Source organism: Alligator mississippiensis, chromosome 9 (genome assembly GCF_030867095.1).
Source record: "Alligator mississippiensis isolate rAllMis1 chromosome 9, rAllMis1, whole genome shotgun sequence".
In the NCBI taxonomy this organism is placed as follows: Eukaryota; Metazoa; Chordata; order Crocodylia; family Alligatoridae; genus Alligator; species Alligator mississippiensis.
In genome coordinates, this window is record NC_081832.1 from 1,148,141 (window position 1) to 1,172,974 (window position 24,834).

Consider the following 24,834-nt stretch of genomic DNA (forward strand, 5'->3'; position numbering starts at 1 on the left):
GAAGATCGTCGAGTCCGGCCCCCCGCCCAGGGGCAACTGTGCATGGCTCATTTACTGCAAAAAATCTAGAAGTCTTGGTTCAGAGATGAGACCTTTTATTAACCCATCGCAGTCGGTCTGATAATACAAGGTGTCGTCTTTGAACCAAGAGCTCTAGACTTGTGCATTTCTCTTCGTCTCAGACCAGCACAGCTACCAAATACATCCCTGGCTCATTTACTGGCACTTTGATGTTTAAACACCTTACACGGAACCGTGCATTTCCTTTTTCTTGCTTTTTTAAATATTTGCTGCCAGTCCGGTCACGGACACCCAGTTTTCAGCACTTGGCACAGTAGTGCTATATTTCCAGAAGAAAACTGATTCTCCAGAACGAGGGCGGCACTAATTGTTCCAGATTAGCCTTGTTCTCCTGCACCGGCACAGCCCAGGTGGATGCCATGCAAAGTGCCTTATATGAGAACGTCTTAATCCGCTTCTCGTAGACCAGCATTTGCAATAGAGTCTGTCAATCCTGGGTCAGCCTCGCTAGCCACCTTCGGACCCATAGATAAGACAATAACGGAAGACAAATCATCCTCGACCACGAGGGATTGCCGTGCCGAAGAAAGAGAAGAGACCAGTGCTAGCGCGTCCATCTGCGCTAGGGAGTTGGACCCGTTTAACCAGACCAGCGGTTCGGTTTTGGACAAGTCAGGAAGCCCGAGGGGATCCAGGTCTTGCAGCCGCCTCCCAGGAGGAGCAGTTCAGAAAACTAATCAAACTGCTTTTAAGAAGCAGCTCGAGAAATCGATGGAGGGGTGGCACAACGTCTTACCTTGCAAGCTCCTTCCAGCCCCGGCGCCCCTCCATCAGCCCCCTTCCTGTGAGGATGGAGGGACAGACCGCAAGCACGGCAACCCCTCCCGCATGGTGTAAAGCCTCCTCTCTCCTTACCTGTCCGGCACGTGGTTTCCAACCGGGCTCATCTCTCTTACCTCAATCCGGCCTCGGCTGGCGATGGTGCAAGGGCAGATGTGCAGCACCTTCTCGCACGGGGGCTCCCTTTGGTCTGAGAAAGGAGGAAAGCCGGAGCTTTATAAACCTAGGCAGGGCGGATAGCACGGTGGAAACGAAACAGAGTGAGAGGAGCACAAAGATTAGGCTGAGTGTAGAGTTTACTTGTGGTTCATATTGTTTCTCAGTGTACCCAGAACATGAGTAAATTTGCCCATGAACCTCACCATTTGCATTTGGCCAAACAGAACCAAGCCCAGATGTGCCGAGAAGAAGGATCTGCCCTCCTGCGTACCCGGCCCAGGACGTCCCCTGGCCCCGTCCACACTCGCCGGCCCCAGCAGAGATGCGCAAGCCCTTTGTATTGTCTTTGTGGATGTAACCTTCAGCTCACCTCAGCAGAGCAAATTGCTGACCAAAAAGGAGCTGAGACAGGTATCAAAACTAATGCAATCATTTAGCCTTTCTTCCTGTCACCAGTTGACTTATGATCTGGCCCCAGTTGCTACCAGTGTTAGTTTTAAGGGGTGTGGGTTGTAGCCGTGTTGGTCCAAGGACACAGGCAGACAAGGATCTTTGGGTAAATCCAATATCTTTTGGTGAATAGTTGGAAAAAGTCTTCACTGCAAGCTGTTGGATACAACCACCCTTAGTTTTAAAGCATTCGCCAATTAATTTGGAGGAGTACTTCTCGAGTCTGTGGCTGGTTTGCTTTAATAGTTCCCGATCCACTGTTTGTTATTTGGCTGCCCGATTGGACGGGTGACATTTTTAAAGATGAGAATGATGAAGAGCCACCTCCCAAGGACAGGTTTCTGAATGATTTCCTGTGCTGTAATTTGTGAAACTTTCCTGATTCATCAACTCTTTTTAGAAATATCCACAGATCATAAAAATCACTGACAAATAATGAATCGTTTGATGATCCCGCGAAGCAAGTCAGCCTATATGTGCATTAATATAATTCCAAATCATCTGAGGTTTTTATTACTATTACTCCAGCAGCTCAGTTAAATATAAAATTGATACAGCATTAAAATGCTTTCTAACCCAAGAGAGAATCCTGCTTCCGCGCTGGCGGCAGCAAAGGAGGAGATAGGAAACTCTTCCCCCAATTTCAGTCCTCATTCTGCACACATTTTATTCACATTCAGTCTACTTTTCAGGGACCGTATCTATCCTCTGAAGTTTTGCATCCAGAATCCTTACGTGCGAGATAAACTGTGGGTTCAGATATAATTAAACATGCAACTACCTTTCTGTGATGGTGCAAGAACAGGCACCAGAACTAGACACGTAACCAACACCGTTGGCAATGAAGCACTTTGCAAGTGTCACTCTGAAAACGAGACCATCCGCTCTACAGCCTTCCTAAAACCTTTAATCAGCGCAAGGAGGAAGGAGCAGGTGATGAGACTGGTACGGCCATGTCTTAAAAGAAATTTATTTTTAAATTAAAAAGGTCTCTTTCCATTGCGGTGGAATTATCTCGGACGACGAGCAGGAGACAGCAAGCCAGACTTCCCGTGTCCTGCTCCTAGTTCCATCAGCGACTCACCGGGTGCGTCTACATGTGCGCTTTAATGTGCATTAGCCTATTTTAATGTGCACTAAAGCATCGCTTTTTAAAAAGTGCTATTTAGTTAATGTGCAATAAGACATGCTAGCGTGCATTTTCATAGTACCTCACAATGGAGGTACTAGATCTAATGCGCATTAATGCACATGTAGACGCACCCGCAGCGCAGCTTTCCAAGCTCTCTGGGAAGCTGATGGAGCACCTGCCTGCCGCAGGCTTTGCAAGGGTGAAGGGATGTTTGTAAAGCATTTGGAGAGTCCGGGAGGACGCAGGTTAAACAACAGGGAGGTGTCTTCTTTGTTTCACAGCTTGTCAGGTCAAGCATCTTATTTGCTTCTCCAATTTCCTGTTTTAGATCTAATGCACCCTTTTTATCCAGGGGACATACTGCGTGCTTATAGAAAAGTACCTCAGCACAAGCACTAATTGAGTGGACTCTTCCTCAGTCCATCCAGACCTCACAAAGCAAAGTATTCTTGCTGCAGTATTGCTGCACCGCTCACAGACCATGAAATGCCGTTCAGGTGAGCGCATGTCAACACAGCCCTTCCGGTCAGCGCACACATGCTGGTGTGCAGAGCAGCCCGCCCTGGGGCTGAAACTCAGCAGCAGATATTGCACTGACAATTAACCAAAATTGTCATACAAGATGAGAGTCTTTTGGCTTCCACCCACAGAGCAGTTAGAGCCCACTTCTGCAATGCGCATGGGGAAAGCAAACCCATCGCAGTCATCTCATCCATTTGGGCAAATGAAGATTTCGGGCTGGTGCAGTGGTGGGCCGGGGTAATGTGCAGAGACCATCATCTCACCCACAGCATAGCTGGCTGCTCTCACATGATGAAAGATCATTCATTTGCAAGTATAATTTACTGTATCGTTAACACACCCTTCTTCTCACTGACATGCTAAATTTGCGGTTTTCCTAAAGACTTACTCAGCCTTGCTTGGAGTTTATATCCTTAAGAGGGAGGATACCGAAAGAGGTCAGTGACTCATGAGAAACAGCATGCAATGATCCTTGAGGTGTTTAGATCCTAATGGCAGAGAAGTGGGGCTGAAAACGGTCACAAGGTTAGGGAGGGAGCGACAGCGCAGGCCCTGCCGCGGGGGGCAGGCGACTCCAAACACGCCTCGCGGCCCACCCACCCCAAAGCGGCGTTGCCTCTGAAGGGCCACGCTGAGTTACACTGGTGGGAAACAAGGTTCTTTGGGTGACTCTGATATCTTTTATTAGACCAACTTAAATAGTTGGAAAACAATTATTAAGCAAGCTTTGGGGTTCAAAAACCCTTCGTCAGACTAAGGATGCTCCTGCAGTCGGTGTGTGCTCTTCCTGGAGGGAATGAAGAGTCAAGAAGCCAGCGGCTGGGCCGGTCCGCATGCAAGACAGGCAGTCAGTGAAACTGTAGATTAACCTACCCCGTCACTGGTGGGAGACGGTCTCTAGCAGGACTGCCAACATGCAGCTTACATCCGCTGGGTCAGAGCAACACCTGACCCCTCCTTCCGGCACTGCCCGAAGGACTGTGAACATCTGGAGGCTGCAGAAACCCCCTGTCTGTACTCTTTTCTGGAGCGCCGGCTCTCCGAGAGTCGTAGACAATGCCGGGCTGAAGGGAGCTCAGGGGTCACATCCAGCGCAACCCCTGCTCCAAGCAGGACCAGCCCCAACTGCTCCATCCCAGCCAGGGCTTTGTCTGCCTGGGTCTTAAACACCTCCAAGGATGGAGATGCCACCACTTCTCTGTTCCAGGGCTTCACCACCCTCCTCATGAGAGCTTTTCCTAATATCCAACCTCGACTTCCCTTGCTGCAACGTGAGCCCATTGCTCCTTGTCCTGCCATCTGCCCCCACTGAGACCAGTCCAGCTCCATGCTCTTTGCAGCCCCCCTGCAGGGAGGTGAAGACCGCTATTCAGTCCCCCTCAGTCTTCTCTTCTGCAGACTAAATCAGCCCATTTCCCTCGGCCTCTCCTCACCCGTCCTGTCCCCCAGCCTCACAAAGCATTTTCATTGCCCTCCGCTGGACTCCCGTGTCCTACACGAGTTGCCCTTAACCAGATGAGCAGCAATGCGCTAGGGGGGTGGCTTGGGGCTGTCCTGGATACCCTCTGGGGTCTCTTCTAGCCCTACTTTTCTATAAAAAGTCTGTAAATAGTCAGAAAACATCCATTTGGGGGAGACCGGATTGCACCTGCTGCCAGAGATGAAACAAGAGGTTTTGGCCTCAAAATGGCCAGCCCGTGGCTAACTGTGAAAAAGAGACTAACGACTTCCTCTGGGGTTTGCAGCCTCCTTGGGTTTGTAAAACTCCCCGCAGATCCTCTGGGAAACGTCGCTGCTTCGCTCCACGAGAGCCTTTTCTTCAAGCCAAGCATGGCCCTGGGAGAATGGCACAGCACCGAGCCACCCCCTGCAGTGTGTCAACACGATTAATGCCCTCGTGCAAAGCGCAGAGCACACGGAAGTACTTGCGAAAGAGGAGTGCAAAGAAAATAAAAACCGCTGAACTTTACTTATCCGCAGAAGATGTTTATTCTGGAAGCGGGACAAGGCCTTTCTGTCTTCACGGACCCTGCCTGCCAGCCCACTGCTAACAAAAACGGGCCCAGTAGCCAAGCGGGGACAATGAAGAGATGCTTTGATCAGTTTAGTAACCCCTTGATGGCAGAGATAATATATCGTATAACAGCTCCCTGTAAAGCAGCCACAGGTAGCAACCGGTGGAAACCCAGTCACGTGCCTGCTCTGTGGCTATTCCTGCGCTCGCCGTTGTCCGCTGGAGCGACAAGTGCAATATCCTGCAAGAGAAGCCCAGGAGCTTGGCTTTACAATGCAACCCCATCCCACGCTCCGCTTTAAATCGATTTGCTCAGAACATGCTCAAAGAGCATTAGATTGCACTGAGAAAAGGAAAAATGTCCCAGGGTGGGGGGTGCACCCAAAGCACCCAGCACGGGTCTCCACGGGACAGGCTGCTATGTGGAGCGGCGCTAATCCAACCTAAATATTGGTAGGTTCCTCACCTGGAGTGCTTGAATTACTGCATAAACAATAGGAGAATAAAGGCAGACCTTCAAGACGGCCCCGGTGATTGCTATGGACGACTGAAAACCGCCGGCGCCTGCTTGGAAAGGAAGCTGATGCACTAGAGCCACGGAGGCATTGGCAGCCTTCATGCCTTGGAAGGTGCCCACTCAACGCATGTCATGCATCTGACCACTCCGCTAAGGGTCACCTGCTTTTGATCCGTCCAGAAAGGCGGCCAACCAAACGAAATGCATGTACTCAAGTTAGACCTCGTCTTACAGCAGTGCTGTGTCGTAGGTCACCTCTGATAATATCCCAAACCAGGATATCGCGTTTGGATTTAAACCAGATGAACCTTCCTCTGCTGTAATTCACCCCAGTGATGTACACAAAGCACCGGCACTGCCTGCACCACTGCTACCCCCTTAAGGGCAGGTGAAAAATGCGGCAAAATCCATTGAAACCAGGCAAACTGTGCCACATGCTACAAAGCACTTGGATACAAGCCTGCTCTGCAGCGAGAAAACGTCGTAGCCAACACGGTGCCCATGAAAACACCCACCACTGCCTTGCTGCGAGCTGCAGGTCTACAACTCCGCTGGGCATCGTCGGACAAGTGCCCTGGGCCTTTCTGTTCTGCAAACAAGAGGGCTTATTCAGTCATTATTTTTACTGTCCTTTGAGCTTGCATCTCTGAGGTCTACACCCCACTGGCTTCAATAGGACCCATCAGCATGTATCCGGGGCAGGAGAGAGCTTGCAAGCACGTCTCACCAGCTCAACAATCTTCTTATTCGGTTCTTTGGGGAACAGAGAAAAAGGACAGGTCAGACCAGGCTAGGCTATAGGCACTTATCCAAATGTACGGAGTTAAACTCATGCCTCGTGCTCTTTGCATCTACTCCTTGGCTCAATCGTCGGCAGTCTTGCTTCTTCCAAACTCTGCCCAGCCGTCACTCGAGTAGATTTGTGAAGTTATTTTGGTGCTCCCTCGGTTATCCGCTACCGACGTGCAGGTCCAGCCCACCCTACCCACCCCCTGCAACGCCCAGGGCCAAATCCCCCACATTTCCAGGTCCTGCAAGCTACAGATCAATGGTGTATTCACCAGGAGCGAATCTCAAAGGCAGTTCCTGGCATGTCTAAGATAACAGACCTGGGATTACAGAAGCAGGAGAGGCAACATCCTGCATAGCACAGACCCCGTGACGTCCACACCTTCGTTCTCGCTGGAACTGCAGCAGAGTTTTTAGTAAAACATCAAATCATAGACAACGAGGATGGAAGGGACCTCGGGAGTCAAGTAGTCCAACCCCTGCTCCAAGCAGGATCAGCCCAACTCCGTCATCCCAGCCAGGGCTTTGTCTAGCCAAGTCTTCAAAACCTCCAAGGATGGAGAGTCCCCCACCTCTCTGTGTGACCTGCTCCAGTGCTTCCCCCTTCCCCTTCTTGCTGTCAGACTCAGGGAGCTCATGCTGCTTGGTGTTTCACTATATGGCATTTGATCCAAACTTGTCATCGTTCCCAGCTGAGCACGGTGCTCCCAAAATGCTAACCCAGTCACCATTCAGCAAGAGCAGATCATCAGTCCTGCACCCTACCTCTGCAAGCTCCTGGGATGCTTGGTGCAGGTGTTTGAGAATTTACACATAACCGGTTGCTTCTGCGGCTTGCACCTATTTGTGCAAGCAGCAAACTAAGCATCCGGGAAGAGACAGGGTGGAGTCTGCACAGATAAATGCAGCTTTGCCCGTGTGTGCTGGTAGCTCCCCTGGACTGCGGGAGGGCTGGACCTGGCGTGCGCGTGAAGCCACGCGGGGTCAGAAGCTGCTTCACAAGATGCAAGCAGCACAACGTGCAGAGCCATCGTAGCCCTGCAGACTAGCTGTTTGGCACCATTACTGAGATCCAGTCCTTCCCAACAGCCCAGAGCCCAGTCATGCTCAAGCCACGTCTCGGTGCCAGCTTACACCCGATGTGGGCATGGAACAGGGCGGCGGCAGCCTCCCCTGGGGGATTAGTACATTGTTGAAACAGGAATTACAATATCCATGTTCAAAAACATTTTTAATGGCACTGATTCTCCTCTCTGCGGTGTAAAGCTAGCGATGAGCATAACAGGAGAGAACCGGGCCAAGAATATTTCTAAATATCCTGACCCTGCTCCTTTTCCAGACTCCAGCGTGTGCCCGTCCCGTGTCGTGTAACCGGCACATTTTGATGGTCACTGATGGCCTCATTCGATTCTCCTCCAACGCTGGCATAACTCCACCGGCTTTGGCAAAATTAGCGACAGTTTACACCAGTGCAAAAAGAAACGCACCTTCTTAGCTTCTTTTATCCAGGACAATCCCTTGTTTTAGAGTAAAATATCACCCGTTCTGCTGCCACTGTGCGGGTGGGCAGAGCAGCTGAACGCGCAGGTATGCATCGTTGTGGGTGCACAGGTGCTCTCCAGTGGCAAAGAATATTATAGCACGTCTTCAAGACCTAGCAAAGGGAGCGTCGCCCTTCAGTTTCTGGCCACCAGCATCCACGTCACCACCTTTTGAAACGTGGTGTGCTCCCGATTCTCAGATTTGCATTTGGTCAGGTACACACGCCATTGCTTCCTTGTCAGGGACAGCTACCGGGTGTGCGCGAGGGGATCCAACTGCTTATTTCTCACGCCAAAAACCTACCAGCCAGTTTCCCAAAAACATGAACTGAATCCGTCTACACGAAGCTGAGACGGAGCAAGTATCCTGGGGAACGCTGGAAAAGAGCACGGAGGGCACGTTTGCATGAGACACTTAATGCCCATTGGACTAATTGTACTGCACATTAGCACAGATGGCAAAAATTGCGCGAATGCGTAGCAGATTAGTTAAGCATCACAAAAAAGTGTTCGTTTGTGCTAATGCACAGCAGCACCAATTATGGAGCATTAAGTTAGAACCTGTTATTACAGGTACTAAACTTAATCGCAGTGTAATTATGGCACATCAATGGATGTGTAGATGCACCCTGAGAAGGGAGAAAGGTTTATTAGAAGAGCTGCACAAGAAGTCAAAAGCCCGCATCGAGTGATCGGCGTGGGCTTTCCTGCACGTGGAGGGTGCTTCCATGCAATTCGAGGTATCATACATCTTCTCCATATAAAACTCAGAACCACTTACTGCATTTTTCTTCAAGAGTCATCGCTACCAAGCGTCATCCCTTTGCAGCAGCCCAAAGGCCCGTTATGTCACAGCCCGTGTAAAAATGCTGGTTTATGCACGGGCCAATCTCTCACAAGTTGTAGCCTCCTTCCAGAAGTGTGCGGCGTAGCTGAGCGGTGCAGGCAGGTACACACACCATTGCACGCGTCCCTGTGTGTGCACCGTTGCTGTCCGGTGTCATTACACTTCTTAGCAAGGGGAGCATCTCCCCCCTTCAATGTTTAATCACCAGCATTGACTCCACGACCCTTGAAAACATGGGGCATTTAGAGACATTACGTTTTGCTAAGTTTGATCTGGACTACAGCCCTCGCTATATATGCATGGATGTCTCTGGTCCGAATTCAAATTGCCTCCAGTCCGGATGAACTAATCCTCATTGAACGAGGATTAAAGTTAATGCAGACTAAAGCAGTCCATATTTTAGGGAAAACAGTCCTTAGGAACTCAGACAAGCATTGCAAACATCGATCCTCTCAAGGGAAACTCAGTTGGGTTTTCGTAACACAACAGAGCCTATCGGGCACACCTTTATAAGTGTGCCAACAGCACCGCAGGGTGACTAAGTATTAAGTCAATGGTACAGCACTTCAGATAACTGCAGCAATGTTGCACTGCTAAACAAGCTTATTATTGCCTCCTAATTACTTCCAACCTCTGCTAAGGGGCTGTCAAGTGTAGAGACAGTGTACAGGCAGTGCCCCCTGCCATGAGGGTCAATGACTGTCTATTGACCCTCCATTCAAATTGCAATTTGACGGGAACTGTGCGATGCAACAAACCAGTTAACACAGTTTAGAAAATGAAATGCTGAGCACGTGTACAAGCGACCACGGCAGGCTCCCTCGGCTTCACATTAGTCAGGTAGAGGCGCCCTTGCTACGTTATCAAGGACGCCTACTCCGTGCATCCGTTTTCTGGCAAACACGAGTGGGACAAACTGCTGCTTTCTCACACTAAAATCCCTTGTGCTTGTTCTCAAAAACTTAGCTGAGTCCTGCCATGGTAAAAAGGGCCGAGCAAGCACCCTGGGGACCATTAAAGAAGAGGACGGGTCAAGTGCGGAGAAGGCAGAAATGTTTATTAGAGGAGTTACACAAGAAGTCAAACGCGGCTGTCCAACCCTCAGCTCGTGGTCCTGCTACAAACTCCCTCGATTAGCGAGGGGGGAAAACTCCCTGCAGCGAGAATGTGTTTTCCTCTCACTAAACCTAGCGCACTCGCCCCTATGTAAAACTTCATCCAGTTTTCCTCAAGGCACTAGATTTTCACAGCTTGGCCCCCTCGCCTCGCACGCAGCTACCGAAACCCGTATCACACAAGCCGCAGGAAGTCAACCAACTAGATATATTCGTGCATCCTCCCATCGACCCACTGCTTGATTCTGAAGATGCCTTTTAGTAATTACACGTGCAAATTAGGTCTAAACTGTCTGAAAATCTAACCGAACTTTTTGTAATCAAATTTAGAAAAGACTAAGAGAGAAAGGGTAATGTCAGACAAAGAGTGCCTTTCCTTTGTTTCTTTCTTCTGCCAGTCGTGTACTGAGAAAGACCTCTTCGTGCTTCGGGCTTTCCAGCTCACACGTACAACACGAGCAGGTCCTGAGAAATATTAGAAAGGGATGGGTTTAAGTTATTTCCTGAATAAAATTCCCCCTTTCCACAAGCATCTTTTCCTCTCTGGAAACTGCTAGCCAACTTCTGCTGGTCCAAGGCTTTCATAACATTTTGGGAGAGAAAATCCCCTGCCCCATTCAAATGCAACACCAGTTTTTCCTGCAACGAGCAGCATTGTCATCGCTGTCCTGGGGATGCTGGAGTCAGCGAGCTGATTAGGAAGCTCCCTTCCAACCTTAAAACTCCCGGCACTAGGAAAGGCACGGCTATATGCCCGGTGACGAGGCCAAGGAGCAGGCTGCTAAAAATGCCTGCGAGGAAGAGTCTGCTCCGGACTGCCCAGGTGCTTACCTCCAAACTTTGAACGACAGCCCCAGTAAAGTCGATGTTCATCAGTTTTGGGAGCGGGATGCCAACACGCAGAGCCTCTGCAACACACAAAAGGGAGGTTACTTCATGCAGTGGGATCCACATCCTACTCCAAGCCTCTAGTTTAACCATCAAAACTGCAGGGAAGGGAGTACAGCTCATTTGCACAACAAAAACGTATGCAGGAGCATGGTACTCTTGCACGCTCTCTCCTTTTTGCAGCTGCAAGGGAAGGTAGAGGAAACTCCAGATTAGCTGGTGCCAGCTATCCCCCTCATCACCCATACGACTGAAGCAGGAAACAGCCATCATTTCATCAAGCACATCTCTCTAGCAGCTGTCAGCTTGAGCCATGTTTCGTGCGAAGTCTACAAAAAACCGCGGTCATCGAGAGGGTGAAACGAGCAGCGAGACGTTAGGTACGTCTGGGCTTTGGCTAAGCCGAGCGCAGCGAGGACAATCCCAGCAGCCGTACCATTGAGGGGTGGCACGTATGCTTCCTCCAGCAGGTTGTGCATCGGCCGCACGAGATCGGAGACCTGAAACAGAGAAGCAAGGATGCAAACACGGTTGATGGGCCCAGGACGGAAGCAGACGCCCACGACCGGCGCGGAGAACTCGGTTCCCACCCGAGGCAGTCGATGGGGAGCACACGTGCAAACCATGGTGCCCTTCCTAAGTTTTCATCCCACCTTCGTCAGGTAGAAGAGTCCTTGAACTGCCCCCCTCGCCCCAAGATACAAGGAGCAGCATTTGGCCGCTTTGCCCAGGGATGCAGCAGCTCTCTGCCCCGACAGCACATCTCGCAGACCGGGAAAAAGGCACTTACGTGGACGATGCCGACGTCGGACGATTCCAGGACGAGAGCAACGCTGTAGGAAGAGGAAGCAAGCGACCCCTCGTCAGACATCCCCTCCTCCGCCCTGCTCTCAGACATGCATGAGCACAAGGCTAGGAAGGACCACCAGGATCGTCTAGTCTGATTTTCTCTCGAACACAGGTCATAAAACATCCCCAAATTAATTCCTGTGTGAACTAAGGCATCTCTTTTAGGGAAAAAAAAATCCTGATTTAAAGATGGCCAGATATGGAGAACCCACCCTGGCCCTGGATGTGTTGTTTCCATACCCAGTCAGCCTCACTGTTAACAACGGGACTTCTATTTCAAGTCTTTATTCATCTTCTTTCTACTTCTAGCCATCGTATGTCATAGACCGTGGCTAAATAGAAGAGCCCTCTATCAAAAACAGCCATTCCTTCATATTTGGGAGATGTTATCTAGTTACTCCTTCGCCGGTCCTATGCAAACCTGCACTAGATTGAGCTCAGGTGTCTTTCACTTTAAAGTCTAATTTCCAATTTCTAAATCTTTCAGTCCACAAGGACTGGCATTAATTATATCATCCTTCTTGAAAGTCCTTTATTTAACCACTGGGATATTCATTCCAGGAGCAAAGCCAGGCTGACAGACCTACAATTACCCAAATCATCTCATTAGCCACTTCTATATGTTGATACAGCTACAGCGCTGTGTTCCCGGTCTCGTGAAACTCATATTGTTTCAAGGCTCAGCGTAAATCTATATTAACCGTCCCCCGAGATCTTCATCCAGGACTTCTACAATTCTCAGTGAAAAAAATTCCCAAGCCTTTAAAAGTCTTATCCGGATCTGCCGATTGCAAAATCCTGAACTTAACTTTAGCAGCAGCTACTCAACGTCCTCCTGCTGCAATGGCAAGGATATCGCCTTGCTACATGGCGAGATCATTTGACCTTTATTTTCGCCCAGAAAACAGAACACAAATACGTGCTGGACACTGGTGACCATTCTGCCGCTGCCGTGCAAGCAGGGACTGCAAGAACTATGAGGGTTTTGTCCACTACCGCCGGACTTACACCCCACCTTGCTGACCTTTACTCTTCCGGCTACCGATTTCCAGAGGCACCAAGTGAGCGCCCACAGCTCCCTTGGAGAAGCCAGGCCTGTGAACTGTGCTGCGTACTTCGATCCCTGGAAACTGCCCTGTCAATAGTCACAGACACAGCGACGCCAGATACCTGTCCAGGGACGCTTCGATCAGCAGGTGGTCGTCGCTGACGGAGATGTCGGCGTTCAAAGCGAGATCCTGCAATCGGATGCAAGAGACGGGGTCAGTCTGGGGAAGCTCATCTGCCTTTCATTCAGCGGGGTCTGGACGGCGCTCGTCCTAGCGATGCTTACCGCCTCCAGGGCGAGGACGGTCAAGACGGTGCCATCGGCGAGATTAGTGAACACCAGGATCCGGACAGGGAGCTTGACGGTGGCTTTGTTTGCCTCTAGAGCAATGACGGGAGCTCCAGCCTCTGTTATCACAATGCTCAGAGGCGTCGACACCGGGCAGCGGGAACACTGTTGGTTTGGAGACACGAGGCAAAGCATGAACTGAAGGAGGAATGGGAAGGGGCAGCAGCCTTTGGACACAACGGGGTCCCAGGGCTCACAGCAGACGGGCTCGAGACCTGGACCCGCACATCCCTATCGCTCCTCAGGGCCTTTTCAGAGAGCAAGGAGTCTGGGCTCTGCTGCATCTTGCGTGCCAACCCTTCAGCTGGGTGCAGAGTCCCCGTGGTGGCTATTAGGTTGCAGACCAACCCTCCTGGGAAAGCTGAAGGGCTTTCTTCTTGTTATCTGCATTCAGCAGCAAAGAGGGTTCTCGCCAAGGGACAAGGGAGGTGTGCTTTCACTGCACGCCAGCCACCAAGGCTGCTGTCACCTGACCCTTCGTGGAAGCCACATGCCGAGGTCTCCTCGTGCAAACAGGTGTTGTGCAGCACCGGCTGCACACCCATCCTGAAGACCCGGTGCCACAGGGCCACTGAGGCAGAAACCCCCTGGCCCACCCTATCACAGTGGTACCAGGCACCCTTGGGGGATGAGCTTGGAGCCAAGGGAGACCACATCGAAGGACTGTGAGGGAGCGCCCATCTCGGGCAGACTCCTAGCTGGCCCGCCCAGGCTGCGCACGGTGCCTTGGCTCAGGGAGCCTGCACGGGGATGAGGTTTGCAGAGACCCATCGGGCCATGCAACACGCTGGCAGGCCAACACATCACTCACCCCAGGAGGAATCAGAGCCAGGATGGCATCCGTGAGCTGCGGGGCCTCGGAGACCTGTTAACACAGGACAGCATCTGTCTGAATGCAACAGGCTTGGGCAATACGAGCGCTACCGTCTCATAGCGACCTCCCATCCCATTCGCTCTCCAGCCAGTTTGTTCGCATCCTTGAGGCCAGTCCTGAAGCCTTCATTCACCTCGGTTTCCATCTGACACCCATACAAGCTTTAGGCAGGCACGAAGACTGCCGTGTAGACGCCTCGCACCAGCGTGGCTGGAAATGCCCTACGTTGGGTTCGCGCCACTGCAGTACTCACCACGTCGGGGCTGAAGGCAAACACCTGGCGCTGGATCTGGGCTAGCATGGGCAGCGCGGTGTTCAGGAAAGCCTCCGTCAGCCCCAGGTTTAGCACGTTGCCCCGCAGCGGAGGCAGGGCAGCGGGGGCAGAGCCGGCTGCGGGGGCGACACTGCCTCCTTCCGCCGGCTGCACCAGTGTCTGGAAAGGGAGATGGGACAAGGTAACGCCGGCCCTTTACGACGAGACTCACGCGACTGAGCTTGATGCCGCTGGGTTTACACCACTTCTGTGCATCCTCCTCTCTTCTGGTGCTTCCCTAACCCAGCAGATCTGTGCCCTCCACACGTCCCTTCATCTTGAATTCAAAACATTTCTTGTTAAACTCTAGCAGGATGAACAACTATGGGTTCCCGACTCTGTGGAGTGGATCCCAAATCTTAATCATGTATTTCACACACTTCCTGCCTCTCCCAGAGTTTGTTCCTGAGCAAATCAAACAGTGGAGATCTCAAGAGCTGGCGGTGCAGCGATTGCATGCTACCACGCACTCAAAGTCTGCAAGCTATATCCATCCCACCTCGTTACTCTTCACACACGCTAACGAACCCTGGCATCCAGGACATGCCGGTCTTTAGTCAGATACCTGTGGTCACGTACAGGAGAAGAGACTCGCATCCGGACGGGCTGTTTTTATGTATTCTCTGCTACTCTTATCCCTTGCTATGAAAATCAAACATTTAGCTGACAACTCATATCCCATAGATAAAAACAGAAGCCATAATCAGCCTGCCAGGTGCGGATACAAATGGCTTCTCCAGCTTCTGGTGAACCATTGCAAATTGTAAATGCGTTGCAAGGATCAGGATACGCTGGTGAAAGATTCCTGCGAAGAGATGGCCAAGACCCTGATCCAAGCGTGCCCTGAGACCAAGGGGACTCGTTCCCACCACGGGATGGTTTGTGGAGCAGTCCTGCATTTGCAACTAGTATTTTTCACAACAAGTTACTACCCCCGCTCCCCCTGGCTACCCTGAGCAGGCCGATCTCCATCAACGCTGCGTAAACGGCTATCGCTGAGGGCAAGGATGCTCCCCCAGGGACGCTCTGCTCCAGGGCGAGACCTCCACACACCAGCCCAGCACAGACTCAGGGGCTCGCCTTGTAAAGCCAACACTTACACTCAAATCCAGACGAGTGTGTTGCTCGAAAAGCAGGGGAAGGCTGGCCAGCTGATACTCGATCGACCCGACTGCACCAACCTGGAGTACCACTGCACGAGAACAAGGATCGTCGAGATACCTGCACTCAAGGGGCCACCCAGGTGCCTTCTCTGCCCAAATCCTACTGGTCTGAGGGCATTGCTGCAGCCAGGTAACAAGGGCGCGTTGGCGGTTCAGGAATAGTGATTCTGGCTCAACTATTCCTGACGCGCCCTGCAGAGAGGCCGGTCCCAACTCACCCAGCCCGGCACTGGAAGAGGAGAGCGCAATAGGAAACACAGCTCCCATGAGGTTGGAAGAAGGGCAGACTCCACCTCACTCCCTTTTCTAGCCTTCGCTGGCACTCCCACCGAGATCCCGTCTCATACCACTCCCAGCTCCTGCACCCTGTCTCCTGATACCCCTCTCAAACACCGTCTTTGCGCTGGGCTACGTGCCCTCTAGACATGACCGAGCCCTGAAAGAGGTGCAACTTCCAGACAGGATGGGTTATGGCAGCATAAAAAATGAGCGCTCCAGGGGCTGGGATTATGGGAAAGGAGAGAAGATGACAAGGGAGCGTCCGTGAGGAACATACTGTTCATGGTGGACTCCGCATGCGTCTTCACAAAGTTGAAGACAGCGTAAAGGACTGGACACAGCTGTAACACAAAGCAGAGGTGAGCTCTTGGAGCCCAGCCCTTCTCCACGTGTGCACCACAAGCCCTGCATCATGCCCGGGGCAAACCCATCCATGCCCACGGCAATCCCCAGGGAATGAGGAGCCACATAACGCAAGGGCTGCAGCACCTGGGCCTTTGGGAGGAAGCCTGCAGCCACGGGGAATGCTTTTACTGATGATTTGCATTAACTTCATCTGCTTCTGGTATCATCAATATTTAATCCTTGCCCTTGTAGGATCCCAGCAGCAGGCAGCCTGCCTGCCAGCTGTCTCTGCCCAGCACAAGATGGGATGCTCGAACAGCACAGACAGGGACCATGCAACAGGAACAGAAACGCCCCGTCCCGCCGCAGCAAACCGGCTGCGACAGCGCTGGGCCGTGATGAGGAGCAGCAGCTCCTGGCACGTCCCATCAATACGTTGGCAACAGGACACGTGCCGTCTGCCGCTCCCAAGCTTCGGGCTTACCAGGGAAGGCAGCGTGTTCCTCAGGGTGCTGGACACCAAGTTGTTCACCGACACAGGCAGTAACCTGTGAGAAATAGAAAACCAAACGTGAGCGCAGAATGAGACAAAAATGGCCAAAAGGACCATCTCGTGACAGCACCAAGGGAGACCGGAGCAGAGGAGAGATCCAGCATCGGAGGTAGTGTCAGCCGCAGATTGAAATACAGCTGAATCAGGCCATCCCTGCAATCGCTGCTGCAATGCGAGACAGGCCAGAACTGCGGTCATTGCAAAACCTGAAGTCTGGGCGCTTTTCTTTCTGCACGTGAAGCTGATGAGCTGGATCGGGCAGGGGTCAGCCGACCACGCGTGGATTTATTCCTCCAGCCTCCACACAAGCGATGCTGTTGTAGGAGCTGGGTAATTACTCAGACGTCTCTGCTTCAGTATTGCATACAGGGCTGGGCTAGGACCCTTTCTGCACGTGGATGAACTTGAGGGGAACACTACAAGGCAGCTTTTACAACCACCTCCCTGGACGCCGTCGCCCTAAGGGCTCTGTAGGACCATCTGGCATTTGTATTCAGTACTTCTGTAATTTTGCCTTTGCAACTCAGAGCAGCATTTCCAACAGGAGCAAGGTAGTCCAAATCCATAAGGGTCTCTTTTCCCCACTTAGAGTTAATTTTTATGCAGGGCTGCATGGACATGACTCCTGCATAGTCCATGGGATTCGCACATGGAGATCTGAGAGTAAGCCAAGACCCCCACGGCCAGCCTCCAGCCTCAATTAGCATCGAGCACCTTTTGGGGCTTGCATAACCAGCACCCGTGCCACGGGGAGCGCTCCCTCCTCGGCATGCAGAGCCCTCTAGGCACTAGCAGCAGCGCCCTGAGGTTTGCCAGCTCTGCCTCTATGAGCACTTGAGTGAAGCCTTCCAGATACACCACCACATCCGCTACGCAAAGGGAGCAGAGGGTGCAAAGATCCGGAGCATGAAACGAATGAGGGAGCAGCCAGCGAAGCCGAAAGGCAAGAGATTCGAAACAAAAATCTCCCGACGGATCTAGGGAGGGATGGGAACAAGTGTCAGAGCATCCTCGGGTCGACAGGGCTGGAAACCCATGACACCTACCCGGAGAGGAGGCTGATGTCGATGGAGACAAGAACGAAGTGGCAGTCTTCAAAGACGACTTGGTAGGTGCCTGACGAGTAGTCCGCAATCCTGAGTTTTACTGTGATGTTCACTGCTGCAAAGATGTCGATTGGGTCAGGAACGGCGCCAAACAAACTAAACAAACATGCTTGGGTTAAAACCATCTCGTCTCCCAGCATCACTGGCATAAGTGTCGTCTCAAAGACACCAAACGAGCAGACCCTCGCACCTTCCTCGACTGCCATTCACCCCAGACTCTAAAAATCACTGTGCCCCCACCACTGCTAACACGTGACTGCCATCAGAGCCATGCAAGCGCTCCACATGCTACAAAGCACTTGGATACAGGTCTGCTTTACAGCGGGGAAACTGCATGGCCAAGGGAGCACGCTGAAAACATCCACCTCTGCCTGCTGCCCGGGCGCACGCCGACAGCGCGGCAGGAAAAATGCACCGGGCCTTTCTGTTCTGACTCCAAACCCGAGTACGTGGGGCAGGTGCAAAGGATTTCCCCACCGGAGGGTTTTTGAACGTTGCTGTCTTTTGAGTGATGGGTCTACAAATCTGCACACAACGCGTGTTCTCCTGGCGGCAGGTTTCTAAGTATAAAACCGTTTGCGAAACGAGCATCCAAATGCACCTGGTTGTGCCCTCAGAGGCAGAGACGTGGCCTCACTGCCACCGCTAGGAACCAGCAACGTGGAGTCAAGGCCAGGCTATGGCCCGCTGCTCTTCCCAGCGGGACTCCTCCAGAAGGATATCCGGCAGTTTAGCATCACGCGCAAGTATGAACGTTCGAGAGCGCTCGCACCCCACTACTCACTAGTCACCCTGGATTTCTAGCTTGCTGTAGACTCTCACACGGCATTCAGCACTAGGCAGCAGCTCTAGTGACACGACGGGAAGCTGCATATCGACAATATGCAATCTGCAGAGCAGAAGCAAAAGGGGTTAGAAGGGGGAAAAGGCCGGGGCGGGGGGGGGGGGGGGGGCTCGGCCGTTGCACCAACTCAAGAACTCAGATTGTCGGTGCAACGATTTGTGCCTGTGATATCCTTGCAAGTAATTGCAGGAACCTGCTCATGGGCGATGCACAAGCAGCCTGAAGCAAGGAGCCAAGGGACAAACCACTTCTTCTGTAAGCTCGGCTCTGGAGCCAACACAAACCTGGTCCCCGGTCCATGCTGGCTAACCAGGAGAGCCCCTGTAGCTCTACGGTGCACTGCAGAGACATTACTTCAGTGCTGCAACCCGTACTGCGGCGCAGAAACTCCCGTTTCATGCAGGAATATTTTTGTCGCGCTACAAGAGGCATGCACATCTGCCTCCTCGATGCTTGTAGCACCATCAGTGTAACATCTGGGCTCAGAGCACAGGCCAATGCCACCTTATTTCGTTGAATTGGGCCTTTAGCCAGGAGCATCTCTTGCTAACAGTGATAACAAACTATTTTGTCCTCAGGAACTGCAGGACCAGACCGCAGCTGATTAAACTGTGGTCACAATTTTAATTTCACGGCGGCCGGCACAAGTCCCCACAGGCCCGGGTCCAGCTGGGCATTTGGCACGGCAGGCCAGCTGCTTCTCTGGTGAATCAACATCAAGCTCCGTCACAGAGAGGACAACCGGCGGCGTGGAAGGGTAGCCCACGGAGGGATTTGCCTCCTCTCTGGCTATTCGTTTGAGCCCGAGCCCTAGGCCACAGGCATCAGGGGAACGAACCCCGTCAACTTCGAGGGGCTTTGAATTTGAGGACCCCCAGCCAAAGCCTACAACACTGCTCTCCACTTACCCAGTGATCTTTAAAAGTGCGCTGAGCAGGCTCCCTTCCCTCACGATGTCTGGGATCTTGATGGCCTTGAGATTCTCCAGGAGAAGTCCATTCTTGACCAGGGTCTCTGCAACAACTGGAACACGTCTGCTCAATGAGACTAGGTATCTTTGGCAGCGGCACCTACTCGCACGAGACGCATGGCATGACCCGGCACTTGCAGGACAGCGCCGGGACAGCTCTTCACGCAGAAAACCTAGCAGCATTGCACTGGCGAACTACACGGGGGCACCACGTGCTGCGGCACGGACTGAACCGATGCAGCCCTTGGCTAACCAGTCTGCAAAGCTACCCGCAGACAGCAGCCCCTGCCACTCCCATTCGAACAGGATTGCACCGGGACGGGGAGCAGAGTCACTTCTGCTCCTGCTTGTGCCAGAGGAGCACCGCTTCGTGCACGGCCGAGACCAAGTGGGGCAGAGCCGCAGCTTCCACGCAGCAGCTCCGCGACCCGCTCGGGAAGCCCCACAGCTGCCTCTAGAAAGAGGCAGCCAGCCACTTCCCTTCTCCTCATTAGGGGAAATACCGCGACCACTAAGGCGGTTTTGGGTCTGGACTAAAGGACTACGCTTTGGGTAGGTGAGGGTGGAGGGAGGGTGCGCAGAGGATTGAGTGCATTCATTGCAACGGGAAGCACCAGTTTCTTAATGCATATTTAAGATGTGTGACGGAAAGCTTATGACAGACAGACAGACAGACAGACAGACAGACAGACAGACAGACAGACAGACAGACAGACAGACAGACAGACAGACAGACAGACAGATAATTTTAATAAAAAAAGTTTTCCCAGTTGTTGGGGATAACCGCATTTCTGGCACGGGGAGGCAATGTATAGTTAACCTCCCACTTTCATTTCCAGCAGGAAGATCTCGGCTTTACGCCCACTTTATGGCGATGGGAGACTCCTCCCTACCTTGCTCCTGCAGCCGTACGGCTGAGGGCGAGTGAAATTTGGGGGCATCCAAACCCCAAGTCTCCAGGCTTGGGCTTGCACGTAGGATGCCCACCAAATTATTTGGATGCATCTGAAGCCCCAGGCGGGGCGGAGGAAGTTGGCGGGCAGTAGGGCCACTTATGGCTCTCGCCTGACTCATGGATTTGGAAACGATTTGGCTCGGGATACAAAAAATGTTCCTTATTAAAAAAAACCAGAGAGGCAAAAGCAGACCGGGCTGCAGACCCCGGAGGGCTGCGCTGCGCAATGCTCAGGGGATTCCCTAGGAGCCCGGGGACCTCAGTAATGGCCTTGGGGTCGCTGGCCCCCGGGGTCTGAGGAGTCAGGACAGCAGGAGGCGGCTGGAACAGACGTGCAACAGAGACAAAACAGTGACGGGGAATAAGACAGGGGTTTATTCCCACTCATCATCCTGTAGAGCTTGCAGTATGAACATGACGCCTGGCTTTCTACGTACAATTTACAATTTCCCCTCGACTGACAAGAAAGCTGGCACCAGGATCCGGTCCCTGCACTGGGGTCAGCAGGCCGCAGAAGAGGACAATCCCCAAAAGCTTCAACATCTTCGGGTGTGATGCCTGCAGAGAAAGCCAACCTCCGTTAGGCAGCCCAGCATCCGAGCACAGCAGAGGAGGGAGGCCCCAGCCCCGGCCCCGGCCCCGGCCGAGAGGTCTGATGCCTTAATAAAAGCACGGGCTGAATCCTGAAGATTTTAACTCGGTCCTTTCTCGGGTACAAGTCTCGCCTTTGCCCATGGGAATTTCATGTGTGCACAGGGTTAGGAAAAGCCCAGCAGAAATTTCAGGCTTCAGCCCAAAAAAAGGATTTTCCCATGATGCTCTGCTCCTCCCAAAGCCGGGTAGCAGAGGTGTGACAACAGGCAATGAAGCTGCCTTTTATTTTTCCCCCCTTAACATTTTCAAAACTGATAAAATTACCCTAAAAAAGCAACACTGAAGAAGCATTTATGCGAAATACAGCCAGGCAGGGTAGCAGTATGGGGAAGGAGTGAAAAGTCACCAAATTAAACATCTTTAGCAGCAAAATGAATATTCACGTTGTTCGAGGAAGATGCATGTATGACCACTCACTCTCATTTAAAAATCGTTTCCATTGCACGCGGCAACGAACCAGGCAGGTAGCAGCGGGGATGTTATTACCTTTATCAGCTCTGGAAACTTCTCCCTTCGGCTCCGAGTCCGTAGCAAAGCACAGCTCCGTCTCCTTGTTGCCCTCTTTTCCTCTGGTGCCAAGATGCAGCACACAACCCTTTTATAATCCACATTGACTTAGGAATGAGGATATTTCTGCAACAGGGTGGGGGTTGAGAAGGAGCAATTTTTTTTTGTTGCTTCCTCCCAACACAATTGCAAAAAATTAAGACTTGTGAACATCCTTGCACAACAGGTCATTGCAATCAACCTGCTGGGGCAGGGGCAGGACTCGCCTGGCTGAGATCAGGACAGAAACACAGGGGACGCGAGGGTCCCCCGCTGCTTGCAGGACGGACCGAGGTGGCTTCACTAGGACCCCGGCATGGCAGGTAGCTGATGTGAGACATTCATCAAGCGCGGCCGAAACCAAGATCTCAGACCTGCTCCTGACGGGGAAAAAAGTTCAATATCAACCCAGAATTTTTAAGACAAATGTCCTGAGCTTCATTTCATAGTAGACACACAAGGGTGTTCACTCATGCAGAGGGGCCAGCTGCCGAGCTGCTGCTTCAGGCGCTCCCGTGCAAGATTTCACAGAAAGGTGCAATCTCTCAGCGCAGACCTGGTGACGTCTGTGAGAGTGCGCGTACGAGTGCACAGGACCAGACGCTGCAGAGGCCAGCGGGTCCTCTGCCTTGGAAGGGGGGACGAGGGGTGTGCTTGCAGCTACTGTGCATGTTAAGATGCTGCGACCTGTATATGAAAGGTCGACTCACAGAGAGTGAGGGTGGGATGGACCTCAGACATCTAGTCCGACCCCTGCTCCGAGCAGGACCAGCCCCAGCTACATCATCCCAGCCAAGGCTTCGTCTACCTGGGCCTTAAACACCTCCGAGGATGGAGACCCCACCACCGCTCTGGGTGACCTGTTCACAGCAACCTCCAGCTAAGCCGATAGGCAGCCCATAGGAAAGCAGGTGGCTTTCACCCTTGGAGCCAGGTGAGAAGTCGAAGGGCACATTAAAGACCGGCGGCAGGCAGGGTCACGCACTCGGCAGGGCGTTGGTCTGCGCCAACGACCAAGGAACATGGCATCGGTGAGGCTTCATCTAGACCGGTGCGTTCAGCTCCCGGTGCCCACGTGCAACAGAGATGAGTTCGACAGACTTGGAGCCGCTCGCACGCCCGGGGCAACGGCGAGCCTCCCTCGCCAGCGGGGGCTGCAAGCCCGGTTTGCCAAGCTTGGCAAGCTAGGGCTGAGAGGGGCTCCACCATCACATTGCCACCAAGGAAGGAGCGGAGCGGAGCGGAGCGGCTGAAGCCAACAGGCAAGGCTGGCACAAGAGAGGATGGGGTAGAGAGTGAATGCATTCAGGCTGGAAATGAGAAGGCAGCTTCGAGCATGAGAAGAGGGATATTGTGGAACAATGTCTGCTGGAGGGAGTCCAGCACAGAGGGCTGGGGCACATGATTTATGAGGACAGGCCGAGGGAAACGGGCTGATTTAGTCTGCAGAAGAGAAGACCGAGGGGGGATTTGATAGCAGCCTTCAGCTCCGAAACATTTGGACGCTTATCTTGCTGGGATCCTTGGACCCGAGCTGACTTCCTGCCCTGGGACTCGGGGCTGGACTCAGTGATCTTCCAAGGTCCCTTCCAGCCCTTGACATCTATGAAATCCCTGCCGGGGGGCTGCAGAGAGGATGGAGCTGGGCTGGTCTCAGTGGGGCAGACGGCAGAATAAGGAGCAAGGGGCTCACGTTGCAGCAAGGGACGTTGAGGTTGGATATTAGGAAAAACTCTCCCCCTAGGAGGGTGAAGCGCTGGAACAGGCTCCCTGGGGAGGTGGTGGGATCTCCATCCTTGGAGGTTTTGAAGACCCAGTTGGACAAAGCCTTGTCTGGGATGATGCAGTTGGGGCTGGTCCTGCTTGGAGCAGGGGGTTGGACTGGATATGACCCCTGAGCTCCCTTCAACCCTCATTGCCTGTGATTTTATGAATATCTGCTCCTGAGGAGCAGAAGAGCAAGTCGCCTGGGGAATCTCCAGATAATAATGATGATTGTACTTGTTATTATTACTACTACTATTATTTAGCACTTAGAGGCCCTTAGCTGCTTCCACCGTCTCCATCCATCCCCGGCCGTGCGCGCCTCGGTCCCCAGTTGCCCACCTGCAATTTCTGCAGGTCTGACACGACATCGTCTCGCCATCTTCATGGTGGTGGCGCAGGCGGCCTTCTCCTCCCCGGGCCGCAGACAAGCTCTTTCTTCAGTGTCGGGATCACTTTCTTTCTTTCTTTCGACACGGCCCAGCCACGGTAATCGCCGTGCTCCGATTCCCCGCGTCCGGACCGGGGCTCTGTACGATCAACACGGTCATTACTGGCCAGTCCCCAGATGACCTTGATAAGCTCATGAATAAGATCCCACAACGTGGCCAGAGCCTGTGATCACAGGAACCAGACTGAACTGCCGGTCCTGCGTTTTTAAGTCACAAATGGTATGCTACTTTATACCAGTTTACAGTTTATACCAGTTAATACCAAAGGATTAGCTTCCACCTCTGACTTCCTTCCAGGATAACCATCAATTGTCAAGCGACCTTAAACCATTGATGGGAAGGACAACATGTAAATCGAATAATAAATAGTGATGTCCTGTTTACACAAGGCGGGAGGATTGCTCAGACATAGGAGCAATTCTATTTCCTCTCAATTTTGTATAAACTCTGCTTTGTTTGGAGTCCCTTCAAGCCTGGGCTGCCCGCAGCGGCACGGCCCCAGACGCACAGAGGATGGTCCTGAGTAACGGGGGGAGCGGACAGGTGAGAAGAAGGGATAGGAAAAGACCAGACCCAGAGCATCCAGTGCAAAGACAGAAGCCAAAAATTACCCAGGCCTTGAAGATGCTGCCCAGAAATTGCCTGAAGTCTTGGTTTGAACGTAGCCCAGGCCGCCCAACAGAGAAAAGGGCACAAGAGACTGAGGAACGGCGACGCGCCAGAACGGAGACACCCAGGCCCGAGCCGGGCTACAGAAAAGCTCCACGACACGGAGAGCAGGAACAAGGACAGCAACTCGCGGCACAACGAGGCCTTTGCTAAAGCTACGGACCCAACAGCCAAACTCCATCATCCATCACCCCCTCACGTCTGAGCATGCGCTCGTCTGCTGGATCCCGGCCTCTTCCAAACGCTGCCCAGGTGTCTCCGGGACCG

The 24,834-nt window shown here is 52.5% G+C and overlaps 1 protein-coding gene across 1 annotated transcript; it reads right to left on the bottom strand.

Moving 5' to 3' along the window:
* Window positions 1-9,872: 9,872 nt before the first annotated feature.
* On the bottom strand, window positions 9,873-23,476 carry LOC106737758 (BPI fold-containing family B member 4). The gene is made up of 15 exons (XM_019500339.2): window positions 20,920-23,476; window positions 19,466-19,580; window positions 18,498-18,602; window positions 17,654-17,809; window positions 16,539-16,602; window positions 15,987-16,050; window positions 15,368-15,459; window positions 14,208-14,387; window positions 13,892-13,945; window positions 13,018-13,185; window positions 12,855-12,922; window positions 11,626-11,668; window positions 11,272-11,335; window positions 10,779-10,855; window positions 9,873-10,412 (listed from the first exon to the last, which is right to left on the bottom strand). The coding sequence occupies exons 1-15, from the start codon at window positions 21,023-21,025 to the stop codon at window positions 10,389-10,391; spliced, it is 1,380 nt and encodes a 459-aa protein (XP_019355884.2). The 5' UTR covers window positions 21,026-23,476; the 3' UTR covers window positions 9,873-10,388.
* Between the last annotated feature and the right edge of the window lie 1,358 nt (window positions 23,477-24,834).

Coding starts and splice junctions, on each gene's coding strand:
- LOC106737758 (XM_019500339.2), bottom strand. CDS start 21,025: ATGTTGAAGCTTTTGGGGATTGTCCTCTTCTGCGGCCTGCTGACCCCA. Junction 13,946..14,207: donor TTGCCTTCAGCCCCGACGTG/GTGAGTACTGCA, acceptor CTGTGTTAACAG/GTCTCCGAGGCCCCGCAGCT. Junction 11,336..11,625: donor CCGACGTCGGCATCGTCCAC/GTAAGTGCCTTT, acceptor TCTCTGTTTCAG/GTCTCCGATCTCGTGCGGCC.